Source organism: Sus scrofa, chromosome 16 (genome assembly GCF_054392235.1).
Source record: "Sus scrofa isolate SSC_HxYL_T2T_F1_AM1 chromosome 16, Sscrofa_HxYL_maternal_Yorkshire_Landrace_v2.0, whole genome shotgun sequence".
Classification (NCBI taxonomy): Eukaryota; Metazoa; Chordata; class Mammalia; order Artiodactyla; family Suidae; genus Sus; species Sus scrofa.
The window spans coordinates 52213004-52235351 of record NC_139398.1 but is presented as its reverse complement, the minus strand read 5'-3'; the positions used below and the strand labels follow the sequence as shown (position 1 = coordinate 52235351).

The 22348-nt window shown below is 35.7% G+C and overlaps 1 protein-coding gene across 8 annotated transcripts in view; it reads right to left on the bottom strand.

Moving 5' to 3' along the window:
- ZSWIM6 (zinc finger SWIM-type containing 6) overlaps positions 1 to 22348 on the bottom strand; it is a 347609-nt gene that overhangs the window by 13616 nt on the left and 311645 nt on the right. For all 8 annotated transcript variants that reach the window (XM_085002300.1, XM_085002299.1, XM_085002301.1 and 5 more), the window contains 5 exons: positions 9654 to 9833; positions 4533 to 4709; positions 4116 to 4262; positions 1924 to 2070; positions 634 to 894 (listed from right to left, as the gene is read on the bottom strand). In XM_085002300.1, the coding sequence (XP_084858426.1) occupies positions 634 to 894; positions 1924 to 2070; positions 4116 to 4262; positions 4533 to 4709; positions 9654 to 9833 (912 nt within the window). The remainder of the gene's footprint in view (positions 1 to 633; positions 895 to 1923; positions 2071 to 4115; positions 4263 to 4532; positions 4710 to 9653; positions 9834 to 22348) is intronic.

The following is a 22348-nucleotide window of genomic DNA, read 5'->3' as shown; positions in this document are numbered from 1 at the left end:
TTTTTTTTCAAAGCAATGCCAGCCAAAATTTGTTAGGCCCTTTAGCTCCTGACCTTATAAAAAAAACTAGACTTTGCCTTAGTGATGCTATGATTCTATGAAACTTTTAACTTGATGAATCTATACCTAATGAATTCTCTGAAATAATCAGTGCTGTCTTTGGTGCTTTGTTAGCACGTGCAAATGACATATTCAAAATCCAGATGTCATGTAACAGCCAATAACATGGAGGATGCCAACCAATTTCCATTTTATTACTTAACCAATCAAGCAAAGAGGAATATGGCTATCAGCAATAACTCACTAAATATCAAACTTGCATTTACCTCAGGAACAACACAGGCTAAATAAAACATCCTTTCAAAGCTTGTGGCATTTAAATGGGGCTCATTTCTAACAGGTCATCTTACATGACCACCTAAATCAAATGATAAATGATTTTTTTAAATTAAATGATCCTGTTTTTTTATTAAATGATCCTATTTTTGGGAAATGGAACATGCCAATGTACTCAGTGACCATACCAATCAAGATAACTACCATATTAAAGGCATTCAAATAGTACTTTCAACATAAAAGTTTAGTGCTTAAATAAAATGGACTAAACATGTGGAAAAGTTCTTATCATACTACCTTCTAATAGGAAGACTGCTTGCTTGCGAAAAATTTTCACCAGTGTGTCATCCAATTCAATTTCCTGAAGCTTGGAAATGAGTTGCTCCTCATTTCGGCAAACCTTCTCCTGGGTGTACAGCCCATCAGGCATGATACGCTGCTGTCCCAGTCCTATCAGGGCTACTTCCACAGCTAGCGTTAAATAGGATTCCCCTTCTTCTAGGAATTTGTGTGCAGGTAGATGCTGGTATTCCAGAGACTTGCACTGTCCCATATTCTCTGTCACAAAAGAAATCAGAGTTCAGAAACTGCTTTTGCAGGTACTCTGACCTGATAGTTATTACAATTATTTATTTTACCCCATACTCTTAAAATTCTCAACTTAATTCCAAGAAGGCCAGAAAACCATGTTTCTTAAAGTATACAGTTTTCTAATATCTTTTAAAAAACTGATCATGAATAAATATGTATGTTATAGGGGATAAAATATTATATTTTTCTCTCCTTAAAAAATGAATCACCAAAGAAAACTGTAAATCTAAGAAGAGATACTAAGAATACTTAAGAGTGAAAAAATTTTAAACAGGAGTAAAACTGCATGCAACAGTTACCAGTTTTTCAAAGCCCAGCATTAAAAAATTTTTCAGTATTTTTAACACAATGTTATTATCATTTATTATAAAAACAATAGAGAACACAACATATGTAACCCAAGATCATGGTCCTTTTGGTATCAAAGAGTCATCAGTTATCACAAGAGGATGATCCTTTAAGCATTCTCTCATCTCTGATGAGGTGTGTTCCTATTAGACATTTTTAACAAACTTCAACTGTCAAACTCCCAAGGAAAGTGAATTCAGAGTCATAACTTCCACTCTCCTAAGAGAGTTTGGGTCACCCAGAAACCATAAAGACAACCACCATAGGAGAAATTCTGGAGGGTCAAGATAAGTAATCCTCCAAGCTTTCCCTGCCATGGGACAGAAAAGGGACAATCCTTCTTCCCTTCCACATGATGTATGTCCTAATTTCTTCTGATGGGAAATAGTCGTAAATGCAGATAAACTCTTAGATGCATAATCACTGACTAGAAGGAAATAAATATTTTTAGGTTCTTGACACATGCTGACAACTCTCAACTCTAAGACTTTCCCCCATTTTTAAAGGTCTGCCTGAAAAGTGTGAGGGTATCCATTTCCTTGCTCTCTTGTTAACTGCTAGTCATAAAACAAACTGAAGAAAAACAATGACCAATACCAATTCAGGGTTTAGGGGAAAAAAGCATGAGACAAATGTCAATGGTTTTACCTGTAAAATCTGAGAACACTGAGAAGCTTTCATCATCAGTGCGGCAGGCTTCCATAAGGCTGCTGAAAAGAGTACCCACAGGATCCAGGGGGTGTCCAACCCAGCCCTCCAGATTGGTTATTGAGGTTATGCTTTTATGGGGTAGCTCTGTGGAAGAAAAGGGAATTGAGACATGGAGAGAAGTAGAGGGCAGAGAGGCTTTACCCTTTAAGAGCAGCATCTTGACAAATTAATACTAAAGTCAGTTCAAAATTCCTCTTTAATCAAAAAATAAGGATATATATTATTCCCAACTTATGAACTATTTTAAGTTCTAAACGTTCATCTGTAAGTCAGTATAAATGGTACTAACTTCCCAGGACAGCTCTCAAACATCTATTTAATTCATGTGTCCAGGGTACTAGGGTAACATTATTACTTACATTAAAAGATCATGTTGTATGAGGAAAAATGAATGCCAAATTTTCACCTGAGAAGCTAAGGACAACTCCCCTCATCTCCTAGGAGTGGCTTTGGGGAGAACTGAGAAGTCCCCTTGGAATTCACATTGGATAGCTAACTCTAAAACTATACTAAGGAGATATTTTCATAGTCACTGCTCAATAGGTCATCTAAAAGGGAGTCTAGAAGGCAACTGTAGCCTGGGTCAGACATGGACTCCCCTATGAATATTATTAAATTACTCCCCTCTCACCTTATAAAAATCTCCCTAAATGTGGATCTACAAGCCAATTAAAAGAGGACCTTTGTCACAAAGGAGAACTACAGCAGAAAATAATATATAATTTGGTTGAAATATATCCTTTTCATTTTCTTGGCCATAGATTGTGTGTTTAGGGAAAGGGAGATCTCAGAAAAATTTTCCAAATGACTAAGCAACCTGTTTTTCAAATACATCTAGCAGCCTGTGATGATTAGATGAATATGAAGACTTATATACCCAATGTCAGGGGGTATCACATTCTAATCCCATCTGAGTTCCCCCTTCTTTGATTCAAATGTGAACTTTGGAATTTTCTTTCATCATATAAAAGATAATGTTAGTTAACATTTATAATACTTCAAATATAGAGGGTATTAAGAATTAGAACAAATATCTCGCTCCAACCTCCACTCTACTTCTGCAACTTTTGATAATTTGCAGCTGTACCCTAGGTGTGTGTAAAATTACCCAAAGAAAAAAACAAAAACATAACCAAAAAAAACCAAAAACCAAAAACCAAAACAAAACAAAAAAACAAAAAACCACCATAGCAAATAAAAATACTTCTCCCTGAATGAGAAATAAAATTCCAGAGTAAAAACAAAACAAATCTACCAAAGAAACATAAAAAGATTTATACCTACAGAAGAAAAAGAAGTACACACATTCATCAGAAAAGGCATACATATTTCTTTTTTCTGATCAGGGCCTTATACATGTCAATACAACCCTTCTGCAATTATTATTACTCAGTAATGCTTGTATAAAATTTAAAAGTTTAATAAACTGAGATAAAGGAGAATTAAATGTGTTCTCTAAGTTAACAGCTCATCAAATGTTACTTACAGAATTTGAAAAACCCAGGAGTTCTGTTTGATTATTCTAAATACATACCATGTCCTGATGTACAAATCACTATAATTAAAATGTTTTGTTCTACGTGCTTCCACACTATGTCAGGCCTGGCTTTCAGTGCTTTTCAGGAATTAACCAGTTTAATCTTTTCAACAAGTCTAAGAGACAGATCCTCAAGTGAGCCTCATTCCATAGATGAGGTCAAGTCAATGCCTAAGGTCTCCCAACTGGGAACTCTTGCCAGGATTTAAACACAGGTGGTCTATCCCCAGAGCCCTTACTGTCAGAACTAAAATGCTCTTTCACAAAATGAATTATTTGCTTAATTTGCATGTTAGATAATTCAGACATACTAACCCAAACAGTAAGAAAACAAAAATGAAAACTCTCCCTTAAAAAATTAACTAACCTAAGAAACTTGTTGAAAAATCATATTTCTTAAAACATTCAACATTTAGGAAAAATGCCTAAAATTTTTCACAATTCAGCTATTTAATATTTCAAATGAGTGGTGAGTAAAGCAATTTCCATGGCCTAATTTTAAAAAGCTCTCTCTCTCCAAGGAGGATAAAGCCTAATGACATCATCACCAAGAATCCCATTCCAGTGGAAATAAACTCCTTCACACAGTCACCTTTTTTTTGAGTTCGGAACATTTCCAACTGTTTCTGTTGCTGTCGTCTTAACGTGTTAACAATGGCTATTGCCAGTCTCAGTGCTTCTCTGGGGTACCCATGAGAACGTAATGCATCCACTCGTGCACAGGCTGTAGGAACATGTTCTAAAACAGAAAGTTGGGGGACAGGGAGTTGCCATTGTGAGATAGAACTTTAAAAACAGGATCCAACAGTGAGATGTTTTTCCCAAAAATACTATTAAAAAGACACAAGAAACGATTCCTGAACTTGGATTTGAAAGAAAAACTCCTACTGCCAAGCATTCATCCATCTCCCATTGAATCCCTCAACTCTCCACCTCCCACTTCAATAATGCTATAGAAACTAAACAAAGAAGTAAGTCATGGAAATGTCTTTCCGGTTTGGCCACTTACCATGCCAGAGGGGCCACCCTCGGGAGTCAAAGAGGGAGTTTTCAGTGTCGTCATGGTAACAGTAGTTGGTGTATAGGTCACTGCTGATAATGTGCTGCAAGTGGCTATCCTGCCAGTGGAGATCGCATGCCTCGATGGCTCGGGTGAACACTGTCCGATGTGGCCTGCTCGGTGAATCTGTTTTTTCCACAATTTAGAAAGTCGTGTCAGCTATTATTCACATGTGAATAAATCAGTCATACCATTCTGTGGCCAGATGTTCATGAACACACCCACACACACTGTCCTGCACCCCCTAAGCAGAAGAATGAAGAATGACTACTCTTATGTCCTAAGTACTAGGAGGCAAGTCAGCCCAAAGAGCCACCATTCACTCACTTGTTTTATCAAACACAAACACTCTGCAGCCATCAAAGCTAAGGTTAAAGGCATCCTGCAAAAAGAATTGTCAAGTCTAGTTTTCATGCCAAATACACTCGAAGGAGGCACTCGGCAAAAAACACATGAAAACTCACTGCTCCCCACTTCTGAGGTGCTGTGGTGGGCTGCCCTGATCGGATCAACAGCTCTCACAAACACTATGCAAGAGATGAAACACCAGCCATGGAACCTTTCAGGAAGATGCAATCAGCCTTTAAAAATATGCAGAAGGGTTGTGCTTTTGGTTGTATTTTTTAACTATATTGTGCGGTTTTGCACAATTAAAACTATTATGCTTCTTGGGATATAATGATCAAATGCCACTTTATATCCCAAGGGGCATAAATGCATATATTTAACATTTCACAAAGCCACACAACATAGCTACAAAACAAACCAGTGCACTTACCTTGCCCCTACAGGCTGCCTCCTGACTCCTGTGCAGGTTCCATGACTGGTGTGATGTCCCCAGCATAGTGTATGCTGGGGCATCACAAAAGAGCAGAAGCATATACTCCGAAGAGGATTCAAGTTTCAGGACCTGACGGAGAAAAGAAATGTTTGGGGAATCAAGGATATTCTTACCCCAGGTTCTGGAATTATTCAGTTCCTCTGGAAAACATGGTTCAAATTCTATCTGCACTCCCATCCCTTGTTTCCTCACTTCAGACTTACCTTCCTCTGTGGCACAAACCTTAGAGAGCCTCAACTTAAAATCAGGGTAACAAACTATTTTTATTTATGTGTGCCTCACTTAGTTCAAGAATCACCCCTCACTGTTCTGAGGCTTAACTAAATGAGAAGCAAAATGTGGAGCTTCCTTAGTTGGTAAAGTTTCATCTTCCTGTCCCTGGAGCTCTGGCTATACACAGACATAAAGGAAATCATAAAAGTCAAAACACAACAGAATCAAGAAGCACTCTGAGAACTCATCTAGTCCAACCTCTATATTCTGCTGATGGAACTGAAAATTGAGAGAAGTAAAGTGACTTGCCAAGGTCACATGGCCAGGCAACGGCAGTCAAGATCAAAACACAGATATCCTCACTCCAAATTCAGCTATGTCAGCTCTTCTGAAAGGCCTCTGAATGGTCTTTAACAGAAAGAGAGACGTTACTTCAGCTTGGTCTCAGGTGGACTGAGACATCTGTATCTGAATGGCAGAGATATCAAAATGCATGGATGACAGATAATATGAGAGGCATAAATACTGTTGTATCTGTTCTGGCTCCCATCCAGATTTCTTGTTAGCAGCAGACAGATATACACTTTGCAAATGGGAAGAGTGGGTCCTATATTTAATGGCCTTTTGAACCTACCAGGGCTTTTTGCAGAGTAGAATAAATAAACCCATAGCCAATAAGAAACTGGTTCCATGACTTCTTACAGTCAATCAATCAAATATTCCAAACTTCAAACCTCACACAATTATTTTCAAATGGCTTTGTCACAAATCATGGAAATAGACTCTAAGACTAAAAGGAGACTTTAAAAGAGCAACTCAGTATTATGTATGTATTAAAAGAATGAAAATTCTACCTGTCTATTTGATACACTGTGGTACTGAAAATAAAAGCAAGCAGTAGAGTATGATTCCATTCAAAAAATTAAAATATTAATTTTTCATGTTTTTATGTGACTATATGATCACAGAGAAACACAATGGACAAACACTGGGCTTTTAACAGTGGTTAGCTCTAAGAGACCAGTAAGACCAAATGTAACAAAAAAGATTAAATACAAATTATATATAATATTTAATGATACTAATGGTATCTTAATATTTAAATGAGGAGTTCCCATCGTGGCTCAGCGGTCAGCGAACCCAACAAGCATCCATAAGGATGTGGGTTCGATTCCTGGCCTTGCTCAATGGGTTAAGGATCCAGTGTTGCCATGAGCTGTGGTGTAGGTCACAGACGTGGCTTGGATCTAGTGTTGCTGTGGCTGTGGTGTAGGCTGCCAGCTACAGATCCGATTGGACCCCTAGCCTGGTAACCTCCATGTGCAGTGACTGCAGCCCTAAAAGACAAAAGGACCACAACCAACAAAATAATAATAATATTTAATGAAAATGTAAGATATAAAGCTCCATAGCAGCATAAGAAACAAAAAATAATTATGTACATACACAATGACTAAAAAGATACACTAACAAAAAGTGATTTGATTAACTATCAAAATCATGGTCAATTTTTATCTTAAATCTCTGTGGGTTTATTTTTGCAATAACATGGAAAAAGAGATAATCTTAAATTGTTAAAATGATAAATACAGGAACTTAGAAAAAATTTTAAATAAAGTGTATGTATTAATACACCCTACCTTTTCAAAGGGTATAGATTCTAATGTTGATGTGAGTTAATGCCAACAAATACTCTCAGCCAAGACAGGGCCTGATTTGCGTCTCATATTCACCCCAATGTGCAAACACACAATTCTGCCTGTCAACTGTACCACATGCATATTCTGCCCAGCTGCATGGTTTCTAGGCTCTGCAGGTCACCAAAGTCTCTCCCCTAGCTAGTCTGCCCAGTCCTCCAACAAAGCATTGCAGGCTGAGCACCAGAGCGCCTCTGTAGGAATGTCTCTTCTGACAGCCCCTGTGGAGGATATGGGTATTCTGCTAAAAGCTGGAGTCCTGGTGCCTGCAGGCACAACAACTATAAATATTGCCCTTATAAACTAGTCCTGACTTCATAACCCTGGGCCAAACCATAAATGAAATGAACTGTTTCATCTGGAGGCTGGACCACTACTCTCTTAAGGGTTTTCTAAAACCTATGGAATATTTACGTTTAACTGAGGGAAAGTAACCAAATAATGAAAGTAAAGTATAAAAAACTTTAGGATGGAAGTTGCAAAGGGGGGGGGGGGGTAAAAAAGAGAAACTTCTAAATATTATGAAGTTAAAAAGAGATTGAAGATACTGCCAGCGCAGACGTAAGCATGCCCTTGCCTAGCAATGGAAGAGAATAAATGTTGAACTGTTAAACTAGAAAATTCTGAGCTTCTGGAAAAAAACTTGGGGTGTAAGAGACAGATTTATTTTTTTGACGTTATTAAATAATATCATCATGGACAATAAAGATACGACAGATTTCAAATACTGAATTCCCAAGGCAAATATCTCCAGACAAAAGAGTGCCAGACAATCATCTTTCCCAAGTCCTGAAACTTCTTTTTGATTGGACAAGTCCCTATGGAGTAATATACACCATTTTCTCTCTTCGTAGAGACTGAAAACACAGTGCTAACACTACATTTCATATTCAGCATACTGTCCAGTTCTTTCTTAGGAGCACCAGCTCCAGATGGGGCCACCACACACACAAAGACAGTCTTGATTCCTGAATCCTTCTGATGTCATTTGACTCCCACCATGCACCTATCATAACTTTATTTTTTTGATTTTAGGGCCACACATGCAGCATATGGAAGTTCCCAGGGTAGCGGTCCAATTGGAGGTGTAGCCACAGGCCGTTGCTACAGCCACAGCAATGTGGAATCCCAGCTGTGTCTGTGACCTGCACCACAGCTCACCACAACACCAGATCCTCAGCCCACTTGAGTGAGGCCAGGGATTGAACCTTCGTCCTCATGGATACTAGTCGGGTTCGTTACCACTGAGCCACAACAGGAATTCCTATCATAACTTTAAAGTCTTTCATATTTTCTCAAAAAAAGTGGGGAGCACAAAATCACACAAAAATTCTGACATAGTTAGCGAAGGAAATTTTTATTTTCAAGGGTTAACTACTTTAAGGATTCAGATCTGAAAGAGAAGAAAAAACTGCGTAGAAGCTAGAGAGTAAAATGGGGGCAAGGAAGGATTTTTTTAAGATGAGAGAGACTTGAGCTAAATGAGTGGGTCCAATAAAAAGGGAGAAGCTGAAAAAGAAAAAAACAGTATAGAAATGAGAGACAGAGGTTCTTTTTTCTTTGCTTTTCTTTGGCCATGCCTGAGGCATGTGGAAATTCCCAGACCAGGGATCAAACCTGAGCCACAGCAGCGACCTGAGCCACGGCAGTGGCAACAGTGGATCCTTAACCCACTGAACCACCACAGAATTCTGAGAGACAGAGGTTCTTAATAGGATATATGGAAATGTCTGGGAACATTTGTTTGTTATTCAAAGACTGGAGGGCACATTTAACCTATAGTAAGTGGGAATAAGTATGCTAGACAGTCTTTTACAATAAATAATTTTCCTGGCCTGAATGCTAGCATCACCCCATGCCCCTACAGCCCAGTCACAGACTGTTTACTTGCTATATTTTAAAACTAAGAGTTTTTAACCGATTAATTGCACAGTAGCCCAAATATGAATTGACCAACAGATATTTTTTAAAAAATGCAGCTCCTCAAACCTCCCAATATTTTGCCTTACAAAATAATATACTAACTCCTATTCCATGATTTAAAAAAAATTCAAAGTAAATGATTAATAGGCAATTTTAACAAATACAAATACAAGTAAGTATTATAGCCATCTTCACTCTGAGAATATGAAAAAAAATTACACAAACGTCTTACATAAAAATTACACACACGCATTCAACAGTCAAAACATATTAAGTCCCTGAGTTATAGTAAGTTCTTAAGTGAGTTAAATAATTTTCCCAAATTATTAATCACTATTATTAATATATATGCACAATTAGGTAGATACAAAGTGATCAGACTATCACTAGACTCACCTTGGTTGGCATTTGCACCCTGAGGCAAAGCATTGGTTAAGTTGGGTAATTCACTGCCATGATTTCCATCTTCCCAAGGACAGACATCAACACCATTCCACTTTTTTAGCTGTTTTAACCAACTGGATTTCTGCTCCAACTTACAGTGGGGATTTAAAACTATACACATCCACAGGGCACCTAATTTAAAGGGAGAGAGGGAATAAAATTTTTCAAAATTTTACAAATATCCAATTCCAAGAGCTAGTGATAAACCACTTCAAAATGGACCCAAGTCTGCCACTTTTATAACTCAATTCTCCCTTAGTCAAAGCAACAAAGCTCTATACAGAGCTTAATGAAAGAAGGACAACAGAGTCCAAATTTGAACCAAAAATCCAAACACAGTTACACATAAAGATGAAAGCTATTTCAAATGCTAAATGTAATCACCTTCCTACTTGTGTGACATTTTCAATGAAAGTCAATAAAGAATAATACAACCTTAAGGACCAATTTGTTACTTTAATTCACAAGCAGATTTTTTATTCATTGATGCCACAACAAACCACTCTAACTGGTTCTTCCCTGCAAAAATTATATTTACTTTTGGAGTTCCCGTCATGGCACAGTGGAAATGAATTCAACTAGGAACCAAGAAGTTGCAGGTTCGATCCCTGGCCTTGCTCAGTGGGTTAAGGATCCAGCGTTGCCAAGAGCTGTGGTGTAGGTCGCAGTCGTGGCTCAGATCCCACGTTGCTGTGGCTGTCGCTGTGGCTGGCAGCTGTAGCTCCGATTAGACCCCTAGCCTGGGAACCTCCATATGCTGCAGGTGCAGCTCTAAAATAAATAAATGAATAAATAAATAAATTTACTTCTAAGATTATCTTTTTACAATAAAATCATAAAGGCATAAAACAGACTCAAGCCATTTTCCAGCCTCCTTATAAGCATTTCAAACTTTATTATGCTTATTAATTAGTATGCATATCTATATATCAATAGATCTTTTAAAAATAAAATTTATTTAAACATACATCCTTAAATGATTTAAGCAGGACCTAACCTTCATATAAATGAAATTACTAAATTTATTTCTTTTTATTAATGAAATCACTAAACATTTATCAAACCTACAGACCAGGAAAAAATATCCACAAATGTTGCAACTGACAAGGGCTTTTAATATCTAAAATAAACAGCTCATTCAGCTTGATGTCCAAAAAACCCCAAACCCAATCAAAAAACGGGAAGAAGATCTAAATGGACATTTCTCCAAAGAAGACAAACAGACCAACAGGCACATGCAAAGATGCTAAACATCACTAATTACTAGAGAAATGCAAATCGAAATCACAATGAGGCATCATCTAATAGCCAGAATAGCCATTATCAAAAAGTCTACACATAATAAATACTGGAAAGAGGGTGGAGAAAAAAGAACCTTCCCACACTACTGGTGGGAATGTAAATTGGTGCAGTCACAACAGTGAATAGTATAGAAGTTCCTTAAAAAACTTAAAACACAGTTACCCTATGATCCAGCAATCCCACTCACTCCTGGGCATATACCCAGAAAAGGCAAAGAGACACATGCACCCTAATGTTCACTGCAGCACTATTTACAATAGCCAAGACTTGGAAACAACCTAAGTGTCCACCAACTGATAAATGGATAAAGAAGATGTGGGTGCATGTGTGTTTGTCTGTGTGTGTGTGTAATATCAGCCCATCAAAAAGAATGAAATCATGACATTTGCAGCAACATGGATGGACCTTGAGATTATCATACTAAGTGAAGTAAGTAACTCAAAGACAAATATTATATGATAGCACTAATATGTAGTATCTAAAAAATAATAGAAATGAATTTACAAACCAGAAACAGACATAGAAAAACCAAAGGGGAAAGGGGGGAAGAAGGGATAAAAAGGAATATGGGATTAACAGATATACACTACCATATATCAAATAGATAAACAACATGGATTTAGTATATAGCACAGGGAACTACATTCAATATCTTGTAATAACCTATAATGGAAAAGAACTGAAAATAAGAATATACATATTCTTTTTATTTTTCCTCCTTTTTTTCCTGCCCCATGGCGTATGGAGTTCCTGGGCCAGGGATCAGATTTGAGCTGCAGTTGCAACCCATAGCCACAGTTGAAGCAACAGATCTTTTAACCCATTGCTCCAGGCCAAGGATCAAACCTATGTCTGGTGCTGCAGAGACACTGCCAAACCTGTTGTGTCACAGGGTTTATATATATATATATATATATATATATATATATATCACTTTGCTGCATACTGAGAACTAATACAATATTATAAATTAACTATATTTCAATTTTTAAAAGTTCCTTGTTTTTCAAAAGAAAATCCATAATGAATTCAGAATGCATAACTCATAATTTGAATAATCAAGGTACTGATAAAATTTATCATTCCTTTCTACATTCTTCAAAAAGGTAATTAATTCAAGCAAACAATTCACAAGTTTAAAAAGTTCAAGTTTTACTTTAGTAATTTCAAAACAAGACAGATACCAGCACTTAAAAGCCACTTACAAACTTTTTCTTTGAAAAGGTCTGTATATGTATCTGTGTGTATTTTAATCTGTTGTGTTAACCAAGTGAAGAATAAAGGTAAGAATGGTCAGTTTATGATTTGCTTGTCCAAAAAAGATGCTTTACATTCTTCTACTAGAGAATCTGGTATTTTACGTATCAAATACTGTTTACCCACAAAAAACAAAGATGGCCACAACCTAAGCCAGAAATATTTACAGTTTACATTTCCATATTTTAAAATGCCAATTAGAAACAAGATGTGATTAGTCAAGACAGAGTTAAAGCCCATTATGGCTTATCTTTCCACATAACTACAACTAAAACCAGACAAAATACAAAATGCAGGAATCTGAGGACTATGAAAACAAGCAAGCAGATGAGGGAGATAAAACTTGAAGTAAGCCCTATGGGAGTGAATTTCCTATTAATTTTCCCCCTCTCTTCTCTCCTGGCTTGCATGTAAGATTAGCCTTGCTTGGGGAATTACTATGTAGAAAGCATATGGAGCAAAAACTTGAGAGAAACCTCATCTATCTACCTGGTGAGAAGACTGATAATGGGGAACCCCTGCCACTACAAAGGTGAGGGGGGAATCCCTGGATATTTTGCACAAAAGCATGTACAAGTACTGGTCACATATCACATGCCTGAGACAGACCCAAGGCAACGTAATCAAAGCTTTGAAAATTTAGTATACTGACATCACTCAAAGAAGGTAAATAAAACTTATGATTGAATCTATCCTGGTTGACTGTATGATTTAAAAAAATTATAATAGAACCTAGGGTCTTACAATACAACATTCAAAATGACCAGGATCCAAAATTACTTGGCTTACAAAGAAATGAAACCAGTTCTCGAAGGGGAAAAAAGAAAAACAACAATGGACCAGATGTTAGAATTACCAGAGACTTTATGCAACTATTATAATTACGTTCCATGAGATAAACACTAATGAAAGAAGTGAATATTAACTATGAAAAAAAGTAAACAGAAATGTTACAACTGAAAAAACAGTATCTGAAATTAAAAATTCACTGGATAGGATTAATAGTAGAATGGTTATGAAAGAGGTAAAAGTCAATAATTTGAAGATAGAAATGATCTCATCTGAAGAACAGAGAATAATAATCAGAAGAAAATGAACAGAGCCTTAAGACAGGTGGGAAGTATCAAAAAGGAACATTTGTATCATTGGAGTTCTGAAAGAAGATGAGACATAGGTACAGAAAAAAAACTTGAAGGAAATAATGACTGAAAACGTCTCAAAATTGAAGATATGAATTTACAGATCTAAAAAGCTGAGCTAACCACAAAAAACATAAATAAAAACATACCTAGCATCATAATCGAATCACTGAAAACAAAAGATAGAAAAAAATTTTTGCAAGTACTCAGAGAAAAATAAAATACTTTATAAAGAAGGTGACTCAGAGTTCCCATTGTGGTGCAGCAGAAATGAATCCAACTAGGAACGATGAGGTTGCAGGTTTGATCCCTGGCCTCACTCAGTGGGTTAAGGATCTGGCATTGTCATAAGCTGTGGTGCAGGTCGCAGATATGGCTTGGATCCCGAGTTGCTGTGGCTGTGGTATAGGCCAGCAGCTATAGTTCTGATTAGATCCCTAGCCTGGGAACCTCCAAGTGCGGCCTTAAAAAGCAAAAACTATATATATATATATATATATAAAGAAAGAAAGAAGAAGAAGATGACTCAAATAATTAGTGATTTTTCATCAGAAATTATGGAGGAGAGAAGACAGTGGGACAAGACTTGGCAAAAATATCATTCATGAATGATGGTGAAATGAAGGCATTCTCAGATCAGGAAACACAACATATATTGTCAAGAGACCTATGCTAAAAGAAGTTCTTCAGGCTGAAGAGAAATTATATCAGAGGCAAACTTGAAAACTACAGGAATAAAGGAAGAGCAACAGAAATGATAAATGTCTGAGTAAACGTAATAAACTATTTTTGTCCTTTAAAGTTCTTTAATATGACTACTGAAAGCAAAAAAAGCTTGAACATTGTCTTGTGGTGTTTTACGTGTGTGTGGAGATGTAATACACATGAAACCTGTAACACAAAGGAAGGAGAGTAAAAGGGCTTATGTGGTTGTTAGAGTCTACATTCTACTTGAAGTGGTAAAATATTAACTCAAAATAGATTAAGGTTAGGTATATTTCTTACAATACTGAAACCATTAAAAAATATACAGAGATACAAATAAAAAGGACAATAGATAAATACTAAAAAAAAATTTAAATAATCCAAAGAAGGAAAAGAGAAGGCAAAGAGGATAAATAGAAAAAAATGATTAAATGGTAGACTTAAATTCAAGCACGTCAATAATTATAGTAAATGAAAATGGTCTAAACATACCAATTAAAAAAGATGGTAAAATCAGATTAAAAAACAAGACCCACCTCTATGCTATGTATAAGAAACCCACTTCAAATATAATGACAGAGATAAATTAAATAGAAAAAGATAGGAAAAGATATACCATGCAAACACTTTAAAAATAAAAGCTAGATTGGCCATATGATTATCAGGCAACATAGACTCTGGAACAAGGAATAATATCAGACCAGATAAAGTGAAACCATAACGTGATAAAAGAGTCAGTTCTCTGAAAGATCTAACAATCTTAAATGAGTAGATGCACCCAATATCAAGACTTCAAAATATATGAAGCAAAAACTGACAGCTAAAAGTAGAAATAGACAAATCCACAATTATATTTAGAGATCTCAATACTCCTTTCTCAATAACTGACAGAACGAGTAGACAGAAAATTAGCCAGGATAAAGAATACCTAAAACAACACTACCAACCAATTCAATCTGACATTCACAGTCCGCTCTATTTAACATCAGTAGAAAAAACAAAACAAAACCAAAGCTTACACTTTCTAAAATGCACAAGGAACATTTACCAAGATATTTCATATTCTGGGTCACATAACAAACTTTGACAAATATATAAGAAGTGAAATCATAAGCATGTTCTCAGATTCAGGAAAATTAAACTAGAAATCAATAACAGGAAAACGTGGAAATTCCCAAATATCTAGGAATTAAACAACACATTTTGTACTGAATGAAAATGCAAATAAGAACACACCAAAATTTGTGTTCTACAGCTAAAAAATATTAAGAAAGTTTATAGTATTAAATGCTTATATTGGAAAAGGAAAGATTCAAATCAATAATCTAAATACCCACCTTAAGCTAGAAAAAGAATGAGAAACCAAAGCCAAAAGCAAGGAGGAGTTTCTATTGTGGCTCAGTAGGTTAAGAACCTGATGTAGTCTCTATGAGGATATGGGTTCAATCCCTGGCCTCGATCAGTGGGTTAAGGATCTGTCATTGCACAACCTAAGGGGTAGGTGGCAGAGAGAGCTTGGAGCTGGTGTTGCTATGGATGTGGCAAGGCCTACAGCTGCAGCTCCAATTCAACCCCTAGCCCAGGAACTTCCATGTGCCACAGGTGTGACCATAAGGAAAAAAAACAAAAAACAAAAAAAAAACAAAAAAAAAACAAAAAAAACCAAAAAAAAACTAAAGAAAGCAGAAGGAAGAATATAACATACCAGAAATCAATAAAATGGAAAGCCACCCTTCCAAATTTTTAAATAACATCAAAAGATAGTTCTTTTTTTAAGGCTAGTTCTTTAAAAAAAATGAATAAAGCTATAATCAGACTGACTCCCCAAATAGAAGACAAAATATCAGTATCATGAAATAAAAAAGGGCACATCATTATAGATCCTAAAAGCATTTAAAAGGCTGATAAGGGAATACTATGAACAACTTTATGCCCATAAATTCTACAACTTAGATGAAATGGACAAATTCCTTGAAAACTACCAACTTGCACAGTTCTCTCAAGAAGAAATAGTAACCTGAATAGCTTTAAATTTATCTAAGAAATTAAATCTGCAGTTAAAAATCTCTAATAATGCAACTCCAGGTGTTTCCCTGGAAAACTGTGCCAAGAGTTAAAGAACGAAATAACACTAATACTATATACATCTTTTGGGAAAAAGATGAAAATGGTTTTCATGAGGCCAGAATTAATCTGACAACAAAATCAGGTAAGAAACATTACAAGTAAATATAATTACATATCAAAGCAGAGCACCTCAACAAAATACTAGCAAATCCAATTAAGAAATATATTAAAAAACAAAACAAAACAAAAAACCAGACCACAACCAAGTAGGGTTTATTTCAGGAATGTAAGGCTTGATCAACGTTAAAAATCAGTGTAACTCACTACATCAACAGACTAAGGAAGAAGACCCATTTGATCATTTCAACAGATGTAGAAAAAGCAAGTGACAAAATTCAACATTCCTTCATAATAAATAAAACTCTCAACAAATCAGGAATAGAAGATAACTTAATCTGATAAAGGTTATCTGCAAAACAAAAAAGCAAGCAAAAAGACACCCCCCCCAAAACCTGCAGTTAACATCATAATGGCAAGACTGTATGTTTTTCCTGTAATTTAAAGACAAGGCAAAGATGTCTGCTTTACTAATCCTACTCAGCATCACACTGGTAATTTTAGCCAGGCCAGTAAAGCAAGAAAAGAAGACCAATGGCATAGATTTGCAGACAACAAACTTACAAAAAAGCTCTTAAAAACTGATTAGTAAGTTTGGCAAGGTCATATGATACAAGTTCAAAGCAAGAAACCAAATGTGCATCTATTGCTAAATTGAACAATTACAGATCAAAATTTACTCCCCAAGCACCATTTATATTATTACAGAAAAACACAAAACACTTTGTTATAAATTCACATGTACAGAGTCTCTGCTAAAAACTACGAAACACCAACAAATCAAGGACAATCCTAAAAAGCAGATGGGAAACCTCAAAACTGTTAAGATGTCAATTCTCCCCAAAATGATCTCTGTATGTATTCAATACTACTTTACTCAAAAACCTAAAAGGCATCTGTGTACATATTGACCAAAAATAAATACAGAATAACCAAAACAATTTTAAAGAAAGACAAAGTTGTAAGACTCCTAGTACCTGATTTTGAGACTTTCTATAAAAGTTAAGAGTAATCAAGACAGTGCATGATTTGTGAAAGAACAGGCACATGGATCAATGACATAAATTAGAGAGCTCAGAAACAGACCTAAACAGATATGGTCGATTCAAAGTTCAAAGTCAATCCAACGGAGAAAAGATAAATCTTTTCAACAACTAATGCTATAACAATTGGATATTTATAGAAAAAATGGGAACTTAAGTCTGTAATATAGTTATTTAAAGGTTAACTGAATTAGCTTATTTTAAAATACTAACTCAAAATGGATCATATAGACAAATCACTGACTGAAAGAAAATATGTGCAAATCATACATCTGACAAAGAACCTGTATCTAGAATATGTAAAGCCTTCTCAGAACTCATCAAGAAAATGAACAACTCTATTAAAAATGCACAAAAAATCTGGAAAGATACTTCACTAAGGAAGATATACAAATGGCAAACTGCTGACGAAAACATGCTCAACATCACTAATCATTATGAAAATGAAAATGGAAACTGTTTGCAGATGACATGATACTATATACAAAAAATCCTGAAGATAGCATCAGGAAACTATTAGAGCTCATCAACGAATTCAGTAAAGTTGTAGGACACAAAGTTAATAAAAAGAAATCTGTTGCATTTCTATATACTAACAATGAACTACTAGAAAGATAAATTAAGGAAAAAATCCTATTTACCACTGCATCAAAAAGAATAAAATTCCTAGAAATAAGCCTACCTAAAGAGGTAAAAGACCTGTACTTGAAAAACTATAAGACACTGTTAAAAGTAATTGAAGACAACACAAACATATGGAAAGACAGACCATGTACTTGGACTGGAAGAATTAGTATCGTCAAAATGACTACACCACCTAAGGCAATATAGAGATTCAATGCAAATCCCTATCACAATATCAATGGCTTTTGCATGGAAACACAAAAGCCAACCCCCAAAGTATCCCAAAAGACAAAATAATTTCAAGAAAGAAGAACAAAAAGCAGGAGAAATAAGATAACTTTACCAGGCTTTAGATTTTGGACTGATAGACAACCTAACAACACACAAAACAGTTACATGTTAGTAATTAAATGAAATCTAATGAATACTATAGATTGGATCAAAAACTGGCATTTCAGGGGTTCGGTGGCTCAGTAGGTTGATGTGGCCTTTGTCACTGTTGTGACACAGGTTCAATCCCTGGCTAGGGAACTTCCACGTGTCACAGTCACGGCCAAAAAAAAAGCTGCTCTGAAAGATGTGCTCTAACACTAGTAGTTTCATTATCAGGTTGTTAGTAATACCAAGGTTCTGTGTAAACGGGCAGCCAAGTAAATTAATGACACATAAGATGATATAAATGTCTATCCAAAATAAGTGATTTATCTTCAATGTGTCTATTTTATAATTCAGTATTCTATATTTCAGTCCACCTGTGTGAACAATATTTTGAAAATTAGCTTAAAAATACACCATGCCAACCAAAAGCTAAACTAGAGCTAACTTTTAGATGTAGAAATAATATACCCTAATGTTAAGTATCTCAAATCTATTTTTTCCACAAATTTTTTCTTCCTTTTAAAGATATGAATGCCCAATACAAAGTTTTAAAAACAATTAAAAACTAAATTTATACTAAGCACTAGCTCTTTTGAAGTAACTCAAAGATAAAATTAGGAAAATACTAACCAATGTATATAATGCTGAAGGACTGATTGATTTGCATATAAATAACTTGACAATGTGATAAGGAACTAGTGAGTTTCACCTTCACTTGTTGAGAAATCAGTTTATAGAAGCTAGCACAATACTGACAAAAGCATATAATTCTACTTTTTAAAAAGTTCTTTTGAGGAAAGAAATGTAGGAGCACCAATTACAACTTCAATTAAATAATCATTATTATCACTAATAGTCACTATTTCTTGGGTGCCTATTATGTGCTATAGGCACTATATTTAAGGCTTTAAAAACATTTCTTCATTAATTCATTACAATCCTCCTCCATGATCAGAAATAATACTTGCACTTTAAAGATGATAAAACTAAAATGCAAAAAGATTACTGTCCTTAGAAACAAGACCCTAAATATTCTTGGAAACTTTAAACAATGACTTCTACTACTTGAGGAAAACTTAAGCATGAAACTAGATTTTCCTGCTTACATTTATCCAATTAGAAAATTTCCACTGCAGAATGAGACAAAAATCTCAAAGCCAAGCCTTTATTAATTTGCCCATAACATTCTTTTATTGCTCACCTCCCTAAAGAGAGGTTTCATCTTGAAAGGATGTTCTTAATATTAGATTCAAGTTCGGAGCTATAATAGATATGGTCTTTTATCTTAACAGTCACCATTACAAAAGCTGTAATTAGCTTTAATAACCAAGTTAACCAAATTGAGTAAGTCATTCTCCAAATTTTATTAATTCAGAGTCCCACTTTGGGTATTTATCTTCTTCCCCTCCAACATGCTCCTGAAACATTTGTAGCTTTAAAAATAAAGCTCTTTGATGATCAAACATGTCATTCTGTTATCCTTCAGAAATATTAACCCTTTTTAAAGGACTCAAGCAAAAATACGAGAGAATACACCTAGCAGAGGACCTAGCATCTAGAAAGGTGTTACTGGTTCTTTCACTTAATTATTTTCTATGAATTACAATGAAAACAAATTCAATACTTTTAAATTGCTTTCCTAGCTTCAATGCCTCAAATATATAAAGGCAATTATCAAATCACTGGTGTGTGCATCATTCAGTTTCTGAATTATCCATGGCACATTTCAGCTCTAGTCTAGTTTTTTCTCCACCTAAAAACACTTTTACTCTTTCTTCCACTGCTCCACCTCATCTGCACTCAGTGATTTCAGCAAGAATATGCACTATAACATACAAGCCAAAGCAAAGCAAAACTAGGAAGGCAACTCCCCTGGGATGAAGAGGGAAAAACAAACAACACATTTTTTTTGCACAAGATGGAATGGTTCCAATCCACTCAGTGGTTGTAAATCTATTCACATCCTATACATGACCAAACAGGCAAAGAAACATGGGCAGAATCACACAGAGGCAGAAGGTAAATCATCACAAAGGCCCTTTTCGTGGCTTCTGCATTCTACCAGTCACACTGCCAATGAACAAGCACCCACACTCCCAGGAACTGTAGGAAACAAGAATTAATGATTTTTATACGTCCTGAAGGCCAGGCTTTTCCATTAAACATTTTGATGTACAAATTAGCACCATTTCGCCCTACATACCCAATGTTTTACATTTCCAACTAGAAGAAAGATTTGATCAACAAGCGCTGATCTAGGAAGGACAAGATATGGATTACCAGGCACAAGACCTCAGGCAAGGCCACTTAATCTGTGGTGGCAGTTTCTGATTTAAGCAATAGGGATAATAATTCTTGCCTAACTCACTGGGCTGTTTACATTTCAGTAAGGTAATACGTGCAGAGATGTTTTGAAAACGTAGTTTCGCGCAGCAAGAAAAAGTGCACTCCAGCAAACTCAGGTGTAGAAGACCTTGATGTTGAGGAAACTGAGACTCAAAAGGTAAAAACAGGATTGGAGGACTCAACTTGTAAATGATTATCTGAATACCCTTATAAATATTTTTACATTTAATAAAATAATACAATTAAAAAGCATAGTAAACAAAATATCAGTGACATTAAACACTTAGGCTAGTAATAATAAAAAGTCTAATAATAATAAAAAAGGTTCTTGTACAATCGATTTCCAGTTGCTATATGTTTTTAGCTAGAAACATCTTTAAGTCTCTCCTTTTACCTTGGTTTCAGTGATAGGCTTTTAAATGTGTTTTGTCTTTCCGTAGGCTTCCCAGGCCCACAAACGCTTAGAGGTCTGAGATGCTTTGGGTAATTCTATCCTTACCTACTTGCATAGAAGAGGCATTTCTCAAACTCATCCCAACCCTCAGGATTATATAACATTTTCCCTGCCCACAGTAACTTCACACCAAAGGATGGGCACGACTGCAGTGCTGAAGCCTGTGCACACTCTTCCTTCAGCCTCCCATCTCCTCCTCTCCCACCTTAGCATCTCCACCAAAGCTTCTAGTCTACTGTTCACTCTGCCTCCCTTTTTAATATCAATGCCCAGGAGTCTACAGTCTTCTAAAGGAACTCAAGAGTTAATAGAACCCAAATTCTTATTTTTGGAGGGGCAAAATCCAGCAGTCAAACCAGGTGAAATCTGGAATAAGGAGAATATGAAGGTGAGGAAAAAAATACCCTAAAATATTAAAAATGGGGATGTAGAATACTCTCCATCTCTAGATGTTTCACACTACTCTGGGGCTGTTTCACACTACTCTAGGGCTGTTTCACACTACTCTAGGGCTGTTTCACACCATTTCCTAATAATTCATAATCAGTTCCAACAAACATCTGACTTAGTCCCACATAACAGATAAAGTTATCTGAAATAACAGAACTTAATTTTTACACATTAATCTATTCTAAACTAATAGAAACATTTGGTATTTAGAAAATAACCATTAGAAGAAGTATGAAGTATTGTCAGATACATAACCACTGCTCTGGTTATCTATTACTACGTAAAACAAAAACAAAAACTATCCTAAACCTACTGCCTTCATGTAACAATGTACCCCTGTATCTCATGATTCTGTAGTTGGGAAATTCTCTCCTCATTACTGTCCACTGCCCTGATAAATGGCCTCTCCATGTGGAGGGTGTGGGCTTTCTCATAGTATAGAAGCTTTAGAATAGCCAGACTTTTTACATGAAAAATCAGGACCCCAGGGGTAAAACCTTCTAAGAGACAATAGATACTGCCAGTCACTTAAGGCTTGGCCCCAGAAACTGACCCATCATTTACTTTGTCATATTCTGTTGCTCAAACTTCTATAAAAATGAGAACAGAGACCCCACATCTTAATGAAAGAGCAGCAAAGTCTCTGTGGCCATTGTAATCTATTACAATTACCAGGAAATAATATAAATCTGCTAGATTACAAAACAGAAAACTAAGGTATTTTACCACTGGGTGTGAGAACCAAACAAGCCACTCAACAAATGA